Source organism: Petaurus breviceps, unplaced genomic scaffold (genome assembly GCF_028583685.1).
Source record: "Petaurus breviceps papuanus isolate PSGF00001 unplaced genomic scaffold, PetGlider_PUasm1.0 176, whole genome shotgun sequence".
Taxonomy (NCBI): Eukaryota; Metazoa; Chordata; class Mammalia; order Diprotodontia; family Petauridae; genus Petaurus; species Petaurus breviceps.
The window spans coordinates 17076702-17091572 of record NW_027185771.1 but is presented as its reverse complement, the minus strand read 5'-3'; the positions used below and the strand labels follow the sequence as shown (position 1 = coordinate 17091572).

The window sequence follows — 14871 nt, the reverse complement described above, 5'->3', positions numbered from 1 at the left end:
GAAGGAAGGCAAAAGGTGAGAAGCAGGAGGAGTGGTGGGAAGAGACTGGGAAAAGCCAACTAGTACCTAGAATCCTTCCTGTGCTCAGGAAAGGTCAGTGAGTCTCTAGAATAATTTCTGTGCTGCTCAAGAAAAGCCAGCCACTATCTAGAATCAGGAAAGATCAACCAGCATCTAGAATCCTTCCTGTGCTTTCATAGGTACTTCAATGGACTTGTGAATGTAAACTGCAGGTAAAGATCATAACCTTCCACGCTTTATCTTCTATGACTTATGCTCATCCTCCCAGTAAATATTCCCAGGGTGCTTCTTTAGGTCTCTTGGCACTCCCAAGACACCAATAGCACACACAGGTTATCCAATTATTGTGCCTGATTCCTGATCTATGCCTGACCCACCTCATTTTCGGGTAGTACATCTCTAATGGGATCTTTCTTACATTGTTCAACAGTTCTCTGATTATTAATATCATGAGGCCTTAATTAATATCTCTAGTACCCTCCCTCTGTTGATCATCTACAGCTGATCCTGTGCGTAGCTTCTTTGTACATAGCTGTTTTCATGTTATCTTCCCTCCCCCCCCCCACCTTAGGCTCAGTCAATCAGTGCATAAACATTTATTAAGCTCCTACTGTGTTCCAAGCATTAGATTAAGTGCTGAGAATGAAAAAAGAGGCAAAAGACAGTCCCTTCCCTCTAGGAGACTCTCTTTTGCTTCTTTTTGTTTCCCTAGTGCATGGCAAACAGTAGGCACTTAATAAATTCTTATTAACTGACTGACAAGCATAAAACAGGAAGGTGCCAAAGATGACTTTGCCTCCCTCATAGAGGATGTCTGGTCAAAACTCTGAATAGCAGAAGGTCGTGCGCTGAAGACATTGAAATTCTCCAAATACACCTATTTGTAGGTAATTTTGTGCCAATCACAGCAAGCCTCAAAATATTGGGGAGTCTTCTAAATGAAATTCCCTCTAAGGAGTCAGTCTGCTGTAAGAGCCCTGGATTTGGAGGGATAAGACCTGGGTTTATATCACAGCCCTGCTTCCTATAATTTGTGTGGCTTTGAACAAATACCTCACCCTCATGGTTTCTTCATCTGTAGAATGCAATGGTGTAAAGCCAAGCACAAGCAGCTCTCCAGAGGACTGCTGTTATGAATAGCTTTGAGGTTCTTGTCACATAGTATAGAAAACTCTCTATTTATTCATCAGTAAACTAAAGCAAAACATTCACAGAAACCAAAGTACAGCATTCACAAAGATAATATAGCAACTTATCAACTAAAGTGGTTACATAGTTTTAAACAAAAGATACCATTCAATAAGTCCTTAACTCAGTCATACTTAAGGAGCAATCCTCAAGGGATACAAAGTACAAAGGTCTCCTACCCCTAGGTCACATTGTTTTAATCTCATCAGTCAGAAAGTCTTCTTGATTGGAGACTAGTTTCCAATCATCCTTAAGGAGTACAAGGTACAAAGTACTAAATTCTCCCACCCCTAGGTCACGGTAAGTCATGATCTTGTCAGTCAACAGTACATACCCAAGGGGAGCTCTTTTCATCTTGGCTTAAGGCTGGCTCCCAGATTCCATGGTCCCAGCTTTTGCCTGAATTCACCCAACCATCACCTGGATTCACAGGCAGGCAGCTCTCAGCTCCTTATCCAGTTCCTCATCTAGTTCCTCGTCCAGTTCCCATTCCATATTGAAGCTCACAGTGTCCAGTCCACCTCAAATCCTTTGCCGTTTCTGTTTCTGGGAAGACAAAGCTTAACAGAGCCAAAACAACATTCATGCACTTTGCCAGCACCATCATCAATTCACTATCTGCCTGTGAAATCAACACGGACCCACAAACAAGGTCTAAGACGTCAACACAGACCCACAAACAAGGTCTGAGTAATACAAAGTGTTGAAAACACAAATCAGCACAGACAGAACAGAGAAACAGAGTGCTGGACACATAAGTTTTCTCCTCAGCTCTGCTCAGTCCCACCTCGTGCTGCTGCTTTTATATGGTCATTAGCTCTTCCCTGTTCTGCCTACCTCTTGCTTACTTCCTCTTCCCGTCTTTGGCAAGTCCCTCCAACTGTGGGTTTCACAGGTTCTGTTTCTTAACAAAGACTTGATATAATCAGTGCAAGCCTCAAAGACACTTGAACTGAAACAAAGTGCTAAGTACTTGTTTGCTTGCCATTACAAATGGTTGAAAAGCAGACCATTTCTATGATCCAAATCTTATAATCCTATGAAATCTCAGGGCCCCATGGACTCTCCTCTTCTCAAAAAGCTGATGTAGCCCTGCAATAAATAATAATAATGTTGTTGTTCAGTTATATCCCACTCTTTATGACTCCATTTGGGGTTTCCTCGACAAAGACACCGGAGTGGTTTGCCATTTCCTTCTCCAGCTCATTCTACAGATGAGGAAACTGAAGCAAACAGGGTTAAATGAATTGCCCAGGGTCACACAGCTAGTAAGTGTCTGAGGCCAAATTTGAACTCAGGAAGGTGAGTCTTCCTGACTCTAGACCTAGTGCTCTATCCAATGTGCCATGTAGTGCCCCAATAATAAATAATAATAATATCTAGCATTAATATAGAGCTTTAAGGTATGCAAAAAATTTAAAAATATTATCTTTGATTTTACAACACTTGGAGGTAGGTGCTATTAGTATCCCCATTTTAGAGATGAGGAACCAGAGGCAAACAGAGGTTAAGGGACTTGCCCAAGGTCACAGAGCTAGTAAGTGTCTGAAGCTGAATTTTAATTTCAAAGACTAAATTTGTTTTGAGGCTGCCATCCACTGAGTAATCTATTTACCTCTACCAATAAAACCCTCATAAGGGACATTGTAGGAGAGGGGGACTGAGCTGATTTCCGACTAAAGATAGCACCCCTCCAGCTAGGTGGAACAATGAATAGAGCACCAGCCCTGGAGTCAGGAGGACCTGAGTTTAAATCTGACCTCAGACACTTAACACTTACTAGCTGTATGACCTTGGGCAAGTCACTTTACCCCAATTGCCCTGCCTTCTCCCCTGCAAAAAAAAAAAATTAAGATAGCACCCCTCCCCAAGACAAGAAAAAGGAGGAGGGTAGAATCAGTGCTTTAAAGGTGTATGACTGTGTGTTCTCAGGCCCAGGGGTGGGAAACCTTCAGCCTCCAGGCCACATGAAACCTTCTAGGTCCTCAAGGGCAGCCTTTTGACTGAGTCCTGTTTTACAGAACAAATTCTTTTATTAAGGGGATTTGTCCTGTGAAATTTGGAGTCAGGCAAAGGGCCAGATTTGAGGACCTAGAAGATCCCATGTGGCCTCAAGGCCAAAAGTTGCCCATCCCTGTAGCCCTTCATTACTCAAGAAAAAAATCCTGAGGTAAAATATAGTCCTGGCCAGGATACATGAAAGTGAGAAAGGAGGGTAGGTATCTGTGAGTTAAGGAGGGGGTGTTTCAGCCCCCAGGTACCTGGGTTTTCCAATTCCAAATGATATTACAGTGACCTCTCTGTGGGCCACATCACAAAGTACTGACCCAGGTGGTCTTAATCCCAAACCACATCCTGTCGTGACCCACACTCAAAATTAAATGGGAGGAGCCCAGTGCAGGGAAACCCATACATACCCACCTTCTTGGGGAACATAGAAATGCCATAGTGATTATCCCTCATAAGGGATTCCCCCCCCCCCAAGACCCTTCCAAGTCTTGCCACCCAAGCCTGTAATTCTCTGGGTTTGGGTGGGGTGGGGGAAGATTGGGTGATACAATTCAGTCCATTGGCTTCCCCTTCAACCCTCCAAAAAGTGCTCTTAGGATTTAGAGCTGGAAGGAACCTCAAAGATAATTAAATCCAACTCTTTCATTTTACAGGGAGGAAATTGAAGCCCAGAGGGGAGATTTGACTTGCCTAAGGTCATACCCTAATTAGTGACTGAGCCAGGATCCAAGCCCAGGCTCCTGAGACAGTGTGGAACAGGGGAAACAGTTTGGGACTTGGAGTTAGCTGACTTAGGTTCAAAACTGGCTTTCTCTGGGTGACCTTTAAGTCACTAGGCCTCAGTTCCCTCATCTGTAAAATAAGGGGCTTGGAGTAGATAATCAGTGAGTTCCCTTGCAGTTCTAAATCAATGACTCCAAGTTCAGATGTTGCCCCTAAAGATGGAGAAGGGTGGCCAAACAAATAACTAATAAGTATTTGTGAGGCGGCTAGGTGGCACCTGAATAGAGCACCTGCCCTGGAGTCAGGAGGGCCTGAGTTCAAATCCAGTCTCAGACACTTAACATTTACCAGCCCTGTGACCTTGGGCAAGTCACTTAATCCCAATAACCCTGCCTTCCCTCCTACAAAAAGAAAAAAAAAAGGTATTTGTTAAGTGTCTATTATGTGCCAGGCACTGTGCTGGGTGCTATAGATATAAACTAAAAAGTGAAGCACTTCTGTCCCTAAAGAACCTCACATTCTAGAGAAGGACGATGCTAAGTACACAGGTTGGGGGCTAATTGGGCCAATCTAGTAATTACCCTCACCCCATTTAATATAAGTGATGATATATGCCCTGATCCCCATGACAAGAGAGATATAAATTAGGTATGAAAAAGCCTAGATATTGATTGATTAATCATTGGCTTCAGCAAGCCCTTGATCAATTTAGAAGTCATAGATGAAATGAAACTATGCCACACAGGAAATGTGTTTGAATTTATTGAGGAAACTGGTTGTGCTCGGTGATATTTGTATAAAACAGCAGGTCCATTCAGAGCCCAAAGATTTAAATATCCGACAAAATAGGGAAGAGTCATTCCAACTAAGTCCCTAAGAAGGAATCACTTGGGGAAGGGGGTGGGCAGGGGGAGTAATTCAGGAGAATAGGCTTGGCCTCAGCTTTGGCCTCAGTTTTCTAACTATTTGTGAGCTTCAGAGAGTCTGGAGGATTCGGGACTTCTTCCTGTCTTCTGAAAAATCTCTGAGAAAGAAACTGAGGATTGACTTCCCTGAATAAAGGTGAATCCAAGGGCGGCTAGGTGGCAAAGTGAATAGAGCACCGGCCCTGGAGTCAGGAGGACCTGAGTTCAAATCTAGACTCAGACACTTAACACAAAAACTAGTTGTGTGACCCTGGACAAGTCACTTCACCCTGTTTGCCTCAGTTTCCTCCTCTGTGAATGAAAAGGAAATGGCAAACCACTCCAGTATCCCTGCCAAGAAAACCCCAAATGGGGTCACAATGAGTCAGACATGACTGAACAACAACCCTAAGGGAGGTGAGTGATCCTGGAGGAATGGGATGGCAATTTGGTGGCTCAATTCTGTAATGTATTTTAAGATATCTTTCCTTATTCAAGATTCCTATAAATGTTACCTGAAATAATCCCTGTGGGGACAAAGAGTCATGTTGGAAGTCATGGGGAGCAAGGCCAAACTAGAAATGTGTGGCTATGGATTAATGTTATATTAAATAAAACGGTTGCTAAATGTAGAATACAATATCAACTTTGCTTTCTTTGACAACAGATGCTAGTGTTATATAGCACGCTTAAAGGTTTGCAAATTTCATTTGATCTTCAGAACAAGCCTGTGAGGCAGGTGCTATTATCCCCATTTAACAGATGGGGAAACTGAGGCAGAGAGGTTAAGGGACTTGCTTAGTCCAGTGGCTACCAAGTGTCTGCGGCTAAATTTGAACTCAGATCCTTCCCAATTGCACACCCCCCCCCCGGCCCCCCAGCGGCTTCTGAGAATGAAGGAGCCGAGCAGGTTTGAAGGGAGGAAATGAAGGGGTTCGGGGATGCAGTGGGGAGTGGAAATCTGCTGAAGAGAGAAGGGCTGTCCAGGCAAAGAGAAGGACCGCCTCTCCATAGAAGGCTAGGGGAAATGTCTAGGAGTTATGGGATGCAGAGAAGCGAAATCTTCGGGAGAACAGCCTCTGGAGGGCAGGACAATCTGACAGGTTCTGCCTTGTTCCTGTTCCTGCTTCATTCCCCCCCCCCCGCTCCCGCCCCCACCTCCTCACCCGCTAGCCAGCCCAATCACACCCGTGCTCCCTGCGCTGTACAACGCATGTGCTGGCTCAGATCCCGGGAAAAGGTCCGTCCATGGAATGGTTCGGCCCTGTCTCCCCCTCTCGATGGTATAGTCTTCCCGACTCCGCCCCAGCGCAGACGCCCGCGACTCCTCCCCCTTTTTCCTCCTCCCACTCGCCGCGTCTCTCACCCCCCCCAGTGATTCAGTTCAGGCCCCGCCCCCCAAGCGCGTCCCGCCCTTCTCCCCGCCCCTGAGCACTTTACGGTCGTCTTACGGCATTTTTGCCGCAGCCGCAGCCGCTGTTGCCGGTGAGAGGAGTTGAGGTGAGGTTAGGGAAGGGGCGTCGGCAGGCTGGCTGGACCGCGCCGGCGGTGCTAGGGGAGGAGGCTGGACCCGGGCCGCAGGCCGGCCCAGCAGGCGCTGAGGGAGAAGCGGGCGACCTCAGCACCTTGCCTTCTCAGCTCGGGCCCCGCTGTCGCGGGAAGCCGCCCAGCACCTACCGAGACCGAGACCCGGGCCGCGCCACGGCCTGGCCGGCCGGGCCAATGCTGGACCTGGAGGTGGTGCCCGAGCGATCGCTGGGCAACGAGCAATGGGAGCTCACGCTGGGTGAGTGCGGGGGCGCCGGGGGGCGAGACACCCCGGAGGGGAGGCTGTGTGTGTGTGTGTGTGTGTGTGTGTGTGTGTGTGTGTGTGGAGACGCCCACCGGGGGGAAGTCTGTCTATGTGTGTGACAGTAAGAGCTTTAAGTGTGTCTCCCGCCGCCCCCCCCCCCGGGGGAGGCTGCGCCCCCCGGGAGTGCGTGACTCCGACGGTGAGCAGGTGTGGAGCTGTAAGCCTTGTGCGTGTCCGGACTGGGGGGCGCGCCCGCACAGGTGTGCTGAGGACCCCACCCCACCCCACTGTGGCCGGCCTTGCCGGGGCTTCCCCTCTCGGCTGAGACGACCCAGGCAGGCTGACCCCTCCCGCCCACTTCCCACAGGTGTTTCCCTCAGGCTCGGGCCAGCCATTGTCACCCCTCCGGCCCACGTCCGGCCCTGAGCCTGGGAGGCCCCTTTGGAGGATCCTGGGTCGGGGTGGGGGGGCGCGGGGCGCTCAGCCAATCTCCTGGCCTATAATAAGGGCTGAATCAAGAGAACTCAGCAAGCGCCTATTACATGCTCCCTTATGGCTGGGGATTGGAAGGAAGGCAAAGAAGCAGCCCCCCTTTTCTCTGGGAGTTCCTAGTCGGATTATGAAGTTCATGCCTACTGAAGGAGGGCTGACTGACCCTCCCGAGTTCTGCCCGTCCTTTCCTTCTGTTTGTTGTTTGCTCCTTTTCCCTGTTGAATCCAGAGGTTAATCCCTCCCCCTCCTCTTCCAACCAGATCTTCACCTTTCTGTTTACTTGGGCTTGGATTGGTTTGCTCATCACGTTAGTAACATGAGTGCCCTGCATTTTCTGTGTGTGGCCTCTAGGAAAGAAGGGGGAGGGAAAGGTTGTTGGTGCTGACAGACAACTTATGAATCCCTTTTATGTTTAAGGCACCTTTCAGAACACTTAGCGTCTTGAAGTCGTTCCCCTCTCCCATATTTGAAATTCAGTATATTCTGAGTTATTTAGGATTGGAATTTAGTTTGCATCCAAATCCGAGAAAATTGTCTTTAAGTACCGAAAGAGATTTTTCTGCCTCTTAGTTCACAGTTCTTGATAAGGTGTAGTGTGACTAGAAGCTCCTTTTATCTCAAGGGCTGTTTGATTTTTGTCTCTGTATCTTCAGTGCCTGCCACCAGAGGTGCTGCTAAAAATTGGTTGGATTCAATTAACTGAAAAATTATTTTTTAGGTACTCTTTCTGGGGCCTTAACTATGGTTGCTATTTCTTTGCACAGTGACTGACTCCAGTGGAAATACTAACCTCTTTTGAACGGTAGCATGGAGTGATTTGTTATTGTGGTTTTACTTAACTCTCAGATCTTATCCACATTCTTTGACATCTCTTAGAAGTCTTAGCTGGAGCTAATGTCAATGTCATCCGAATAATACCAAGAACAAAATTAGTAATCAAGTGGAATTATTTCCCTATTCCCAAATCTCTTCAAGTCTTGGAAAGCCCATCAAGGTTGAGCTTCTAAATTATCTTACCATCTTTCCGTCCCTACTCTCACTGCATACATCATCATCATGCTTCAAAGGGTTAAACAAAGCCACCATTAAAGATGGAGAGAGCACTTGACAGTTTTGTAGCTGGAATCTAGATATAGTAAAAATATTCAAAATCTCAGGGGAAAGGAAAGCAGGAACATGATATGAAGGAACCAAGTTGACAGTTTAGTTGTTTGCCCTATTGTGACTCTTGTCGTTAAGTACTTTCCTCCTGTACCTCTTCCTTTCTAGGAATTAAATGTCTGGTGAATTCCTTTACTCTGTGGCTTAAGCATCATTTCTCTCTCTTTGCTGGCTCCTGGCCCTGCCTGGAATTGGAGTTAGGACTGATGGGTAAATGTAAAATCTATCTGGCCTTGCCTTTCAGAATTAACCCCTTAAAGGGTTTTAAGCAGGTCACTCCTGCCTGGGCAAAAACTGACTTTCAGCTCTTCAGACTTGAAGTAATAAGAGAATTATTTCAGTCACTTGACCATCCTGTTCAAAAAAGTTATTTTAGGAAAATGTTTTGATGCCTCAACATTGAAGTGAATTTTTAATTTTAACTTAGTTGTAATTTTTGTTTTATGTTAATTTTGAAATATGTGCTTTTTGAACTGGGAGGGATCTTTTGAGTTCATCTAGGCTATCTTCTTCACAGCTGGTTGAGACAGTGGCCTAGAGGTGTATAGGTATTTGTATAAGGACACACTGGTATTGTAGCAAGCAGTTGATTTGAACCTACATCTTCCAACTGCAAATCCAGTGTTTCTTCCTTGTCAAATTCACATTTATATGTTTTATGTAACAAAGAGCTTTATATACATTTGTTGTTCAGTCAATTTTCAATCATATCGAACTCTTTGTGACCCCATTTGGGCTTTTCTTGGCAAAGATACTGCAGTGGTTTGCCATTTCCTTCTCCACCTCATTTTACAGATGAGGAAACTGAGGCAAATAAGGTTAGTGATTTGGCCAGTCACACAACTAGGAAGTGTCTAAGACCAAACCTCTCTTTAGTTTACATTTTTTACTCAGGGATGGGGAATCTATGGCTCTTTGACTGAATCAGTAGAACTTAGGACTTGGAATCAGGAAGACCCAAGTTCAAATCCAGCCTCTGACACTAACTATGGGACCTTGGGCAAGCTATCTAATTTTTCACTTCACAGGGGCCAAACTTGAGGGCCACATGTGGCCTCAAGGGCACAAGTTCCCCACCTCTATATCATTAATATGAAAAAAATTTAACTTTATAAAAAAATCAGGACTTGATTGTTCTTGTTTTCTTAATTAAAAGTAAGTTTACAAATTGATTTGCAGTTAAAGCACAAAAGTTGCTGCTTTTCCAACTCATTGTGAGATTCAGCAAAGATTGGAACATTTGCTGAAGGCCATTGGTTTAAAGAAAAAAATACTGATTTTCTTCCCAAAAATTAATAACTCTATATATAAGATTATTTAGCAGAGATTGGCATTGGAGGTTTTTGTTAGAAAAAAGAAAGCCCATCACTGAGTAGCATTTACTGTGCATTTGGATATATAGTAATGTATATGTGCTAAATATTCAGATTTGCATTATTTGAAGTTATAATTATGTAAAAATTGGTAATTAGTTCCAGCTCAGTGGAAGTATGCAGTTTGAGTGCAAGTAATTCAGCTACTTCACAGGGGAATTCATTAGTTGCACTAATGGGGACCTAGCTGGAAGAGTGAATTAAGATATAAGTGCCAAACTCTAGAACAGTAGTCATTTCTAAGGGTGATAGATTTCTACTGAAAACTTGGCTTTGAATAATGGGAAATTTGTTGATAATTCATTCATATCATCATCCCTGAGTATTGTCTTGAGGCTTGGCTTGATTGCAGATAATTTTGGTCCCAGGAACCTATCTGGCAGATAACTCAGTCAGCTGGACAATTGAACTCTTTGGCCACTTTCCTAATGGTTGGGTAACACTTGGAATCTGAGACCTCGTCAGATGAAGGAATAGAAAAACCCTGGGCAAAAATGGCATAACTAAGGAAAAGGTGAATGTCCCTTTTATTTTGTTCAGTTAAGTTTTGGAAGATTGCAGATGATATTTGAGGAATATAGCATACTGAAACATCCAGCACTGTGCTTGACATATGGTATGTGCATAATAGGTGGGATTTGGAGAATGGATTATTATAAAGAAGCAGTGAGTTTTTCTTCTTTTAAAAAACAGGTAACTAAAATAAACACATCAAAAGAGCATTATCGTGATCGCTTAAATAAACAGGCCCTATAGTGTGGTCAGATAAACCTCGTTGGAAACCTGTCCTGATACAGTGGAAAAACCATTGGTGTGGTGATCAGAGGTGTGTTATGTCACCAGCTTCATCACTTAAGGAACTTTTAGACTACAGACAAATTACTTCCTCTTTTGGATCCTCAGTTATCTATTAAATAGGGCAATAATACCTGTACTACTTACCTTATAGAGTTATCATGAGGAAACTCACTTACAGACTTTTGCAGGAGTTGCCTCATAAGGTGATTCCAGAGCACTAATATAGATTCAAAAAACAATAATAATTTTAGCTAACATTTATATAGTACCTCCTATATGCTAGGACTGGTGCTAAGTACTTTATAAATATTATCTCATTTGATCCTTACAACAACCCTTCAAGGTAGGTGCAGTTATCCCCTTCTTACAGATAAGGAAACTGAGATGGAGGTTAGGTGGCTTGCCCAAGGTCCCACAGTTAGTATCAGAGGCTGGATTTGAACTTGGGTCAGCATTCTATCCACTGTGCCCCTTACCTCCCTTTTGCCAACTGCTTTAATAATCTAAGGAAGAATTCTTTTGTTTGAATGTGAATAGTTAAGAGGCGATACATCTTTATGTTTCTGACAAAAATCAAACTGAGTTGCTAATCCATCTTTAAAATATTTGTACCCTCTTCTCAGCAATGCAAAGATCTAAGACAACTCCAAAAGACTCGTGATGGAAATGCTGTCCACATCCAAAGAAAGAATTATGGAGTCTGAATGCAGATGGAAGCATACTATTTGCTCTCTTTTTGTTTGTTTATTTCTTCTTTCTCATGGTTTCTCCCATTGGTTCTAATTCTTCTTTAAAACATGACTAAAGTGAAAATATGTTTAATATGAATGTATATGTGTAGTCTATATCAGATTGCATACTGTCTTGGGGAGGGAAGGAAGAAAATTTAGAACTTAAAATCTTATGGAAAACAAGAGAGAGAGATTTTAAAAATATTTTTTTTCACTGGGACTGGATGGTTTTATAGCATCCGAATTTTGAGAAACTCAAGTATCAAGCTATTTTTGTAGTCCTCTTCACTGTGTTCCTTCCCCAAGAGATATGGAATTGAATGATTCAGCTACTACTAAGTCTTTAAAACCTAAGAAAGAAAGAAAATTAGATATAAATATCACTTCATATCCATATATTACCAGTGTGAGAAATATCAGCAAATTTGACATATCTGTTACTAAATGAAAGGCAAGCAGTTGGTTTTTTTTGGGGGGGGGGGGGTTGTGCTTCTAACAGTGCTAATCCAATGCTGTATTTTAGAACAAGCATGCCATTAGAGCAAATTTTGCAGTTCTGTTTTCCTAAGTGGGTCACACACCCTCTGTTTCGTGCAGACACAATGCTTCTTTACTAAGCTTTTATCTGTTGTTTTTGGAGATTGAAGGATTAATGCTTTGGGTCAAAGGCTTCACACTCAGTGATGTCCCTTGGACTAATTGGCCAACATATACTTCCTGTCATGGTGGCTGAAGGATTGATTTAAAGAAACTGACCTCCAGTTATTGGAGAATCATTCTCTTCTTAGGAGAATGACCCTTTTCTGGCTAACACATGATAACATGGTTAAAACAGCTATACTACATACCCCATTAAGCATCTATTTCTTTATGTGATTCATCCCAGTAAGGTTGATCTTATTTATGGTTTTGCTTTAAAAAAAAAATGATGTGAAATAGCAGTGTAGCTTAATGGGAAGGATATAGTCATTAAAAGTTAGGAAGACCTAGGTTCATGTTCTGGCTCTGTCACTTATAAGCTATGTGATCCTCCATAGGTTACTTCACTTCTTGGAGCCTCAGTTTCCTCTTCTATAAAATGGGGGGAGGGGAATTGAACAAAACAATCTTTAATATTTTAACATATTCTACACATTTGAGTCAAAGCACAAGCTGACCCTCCTATTTCAGGAATTGAGGCAGCAAGTGGTGAAAAGCCACTTCCCCATTGTTATTAGACAGAATGAACCTAGAACCTCCTGATTCCCCAATTCATCATTCCTCCTACTCAAATAATTTTTCACTAAACTGTGGTTTTAACTTGGACTGTATGTTTTTGTGAGTTCTTTTAAAAGGGAAAAAAAGAAGGTCCTTGTGTTCAAACTATAAAATAAGAAAGATCATACTTAACAAATATTGTACTTTAGACTCGCGGTTGTAATTTTTTTGTTTTGTTTTACATTCCCTTTTCTCTTCCGTGTTAAAACAGTGATTTTGCCTTTTGATTTTAAAAAACTGACAATTCTTGTTATGTCACAGAAATTTTTCACTTAACTGGACCAAAATAGATGAGGTGAAAACAATATATTATGTTATTGCCTTCTAAGAATATAGTATATAAGAAATCTCTTTCTGAAAAGTAGTGTGTACATCCAGCCTTATACTCATCAGCATTTCGGTATACTTGAGTCTTCTTAAACCTTTTGAAGAATTGTTATGGGAATTTTTATTTTTTTTTAAACTAGGTGTATGGCCAGGTCTTGATTAATATGCATAATGAATACCCTCAAGTGGTTACATGTATTCAAAATCACAAAATTTAAAGTTATAATTACATAAAATATAGTCTTTGGTTCCAGCCCAATGGAAATATTATCCTGTACCTATAATCTGTGGTAATGTACCTTAAAATAGAAAAAGCAACATGAATGTAAATTGCTAAATAATTAGAGTCTTTTTTAGTTGGGAGAAAGAATATCAAATGTTTCAGCAGTCAGTTGCTAACTGAAATAATATGCAAAAGCTATATTTTTATGGTTATATACTATAGTTTAGATTATAGAATGCTAGACCTTAGAGCTCATCTAGTCTGGTCCCCTCGTTTTACAAATTTTGAAAAAACACACAAATTTGTGATCCAAAGAAAGGAAGTGATTTGCCTATAATCATACAACTATTTAGTGGTGGTAAGACTGAGACCAGTGCCCAGCTCTCCTGACTCCCCAGTCTACTGTTCTTTCTACCATATGTGATGTTATTACTCTTACACCCATTGCTGCCTATTGGTTTGAGTTTGTCATATCAGTGACTAAACTGGTAACATTCTTTTGTTTCAGGAATGCCATTGGCTCAGGCTGTAGCAATTCTTCAGAAATACTGTCGTATCATTAAAAATGTCCAGGTTCTCTACAGTGAACAGGTGGGTGATGACTAGTTTGTTTTGCAAAAATACCTTCAGTCAAAAGTGAGTCATGACAGGATATGATGCATCATGTGATGCTGCTAAAACACATGGATTGTGGCCTCAGCCACTATGCATACAGTACTCCATATGTTATTACCACATGAAGAAGAGAAACCAGGGTAACCAGTAATTTCATCAAATGATTGCTGTTTTAGGAAAAAGCACCTTCAAAATGCATTTCCTTTATTTACCCTTAAGATTTTTTTGTCTTGATGAGCTAGTACTACCGGGTTTGGAATTGTACTGACTAATGAACTTGTTTTTGTGCCTGCTAGATTTATCTGCTGACATTTCAGCAGCCTTAGCATTTAGACAGCCAAAATGCTCATGAGTTTGGGGAGGTAGCCAACATGGCTGTTTCTTTGATTTTCTAAGGGGTTTTATTTTCCACCAGCCTCCTCCAAGTATAAAAGTATCAAACAAGAGCTGGCTATGTTTGAATTTTTTTTTGTCTTTTATAATACAGTTTTTTAGCTATCTGAGCAGTGACCTCACCCTGGTTCTTTAGGAAGGTATGGCTCACCCCTTCCACAAAGATGTTCTAACACTTAGAAATGACAAGAGAGTTCTGTCTGAGAAGAGAGAACAAACCCACAGGAATGCTGTTATTCCATTTTTTTCTTTGTATCACTCTAACCTTGATATTTCAGCCACATTAGAAATTAAAGGTGATAAAATGTTGGGGGGGGGTATGGTTGTTTGTTTGCTTATATTTTGTTTTAAATCAAAATATTTCTCAGTAGGCATTTTTACTATCCACAGGGGACAGAGTAAGAAGTAGGCTTCCACCACCCTGTTAAGAGATTTAGGTTAGAATTAAGGAAAAGTTTCCTCAGTTGCATCTCTGGGTTAGGTTTCAGAGTGATATTGCAAGATGCATTCTTATAATAGTGACCTAATCCTTTGGATTCTTGGAGTACTTTGTACCACTACAGTATTAAATGTCACAAGCTTCCCTATTAATATTCAGTTTATTTAAACATTAATTTTTAGCCCCAGATAAATACTTTGAATTCAGAAACTTTGGTCTTAGTTATCCTGATATCCTAATACAAACACCTAGCACAGGGTACATAAGTACTTTATATTTGAATAAATGAAAAAAGAAAGTTAGATACCCTTGTTAAAGAAAGGGAGATGAACTAACCTGCCCATTGGGGCCTTCCAGCACCAAGATTTGATGTTTACAATTCCTTTTCTCCCCAAGAGCTTTAGAAAACACTAATTGGAAGTA

At 42.1% G+C, this 14871-nt stretch overlaps 1 protein-coding gene across 1 annotated transcript in view; it reads left to right on the top strand.

The window, feature by feature from the left end:
* Positions 1-6353: 6353 nt before the first annotated feature.
* The window catches only part of PHAF1 (phagophore assembly factor 1), a 67045-nt gene continuing 58527 nt past the window's right edge, over positions 6354-14871 (top strand). Inside the window, exons 1-2 of the mRNA XM_069085784.1 lie at positions 6354-6633; positions 13510-13592. Coding sequence (XP_068941885.1) covers positions 6570-6633; positions 13510-13592 — 147 coding nt within the window. The 5' untranslated portion in view covers positions 6354-6569. The remainder of the gene's footprint in view (positions 6634-13509; positions 13593-14871) is intronic.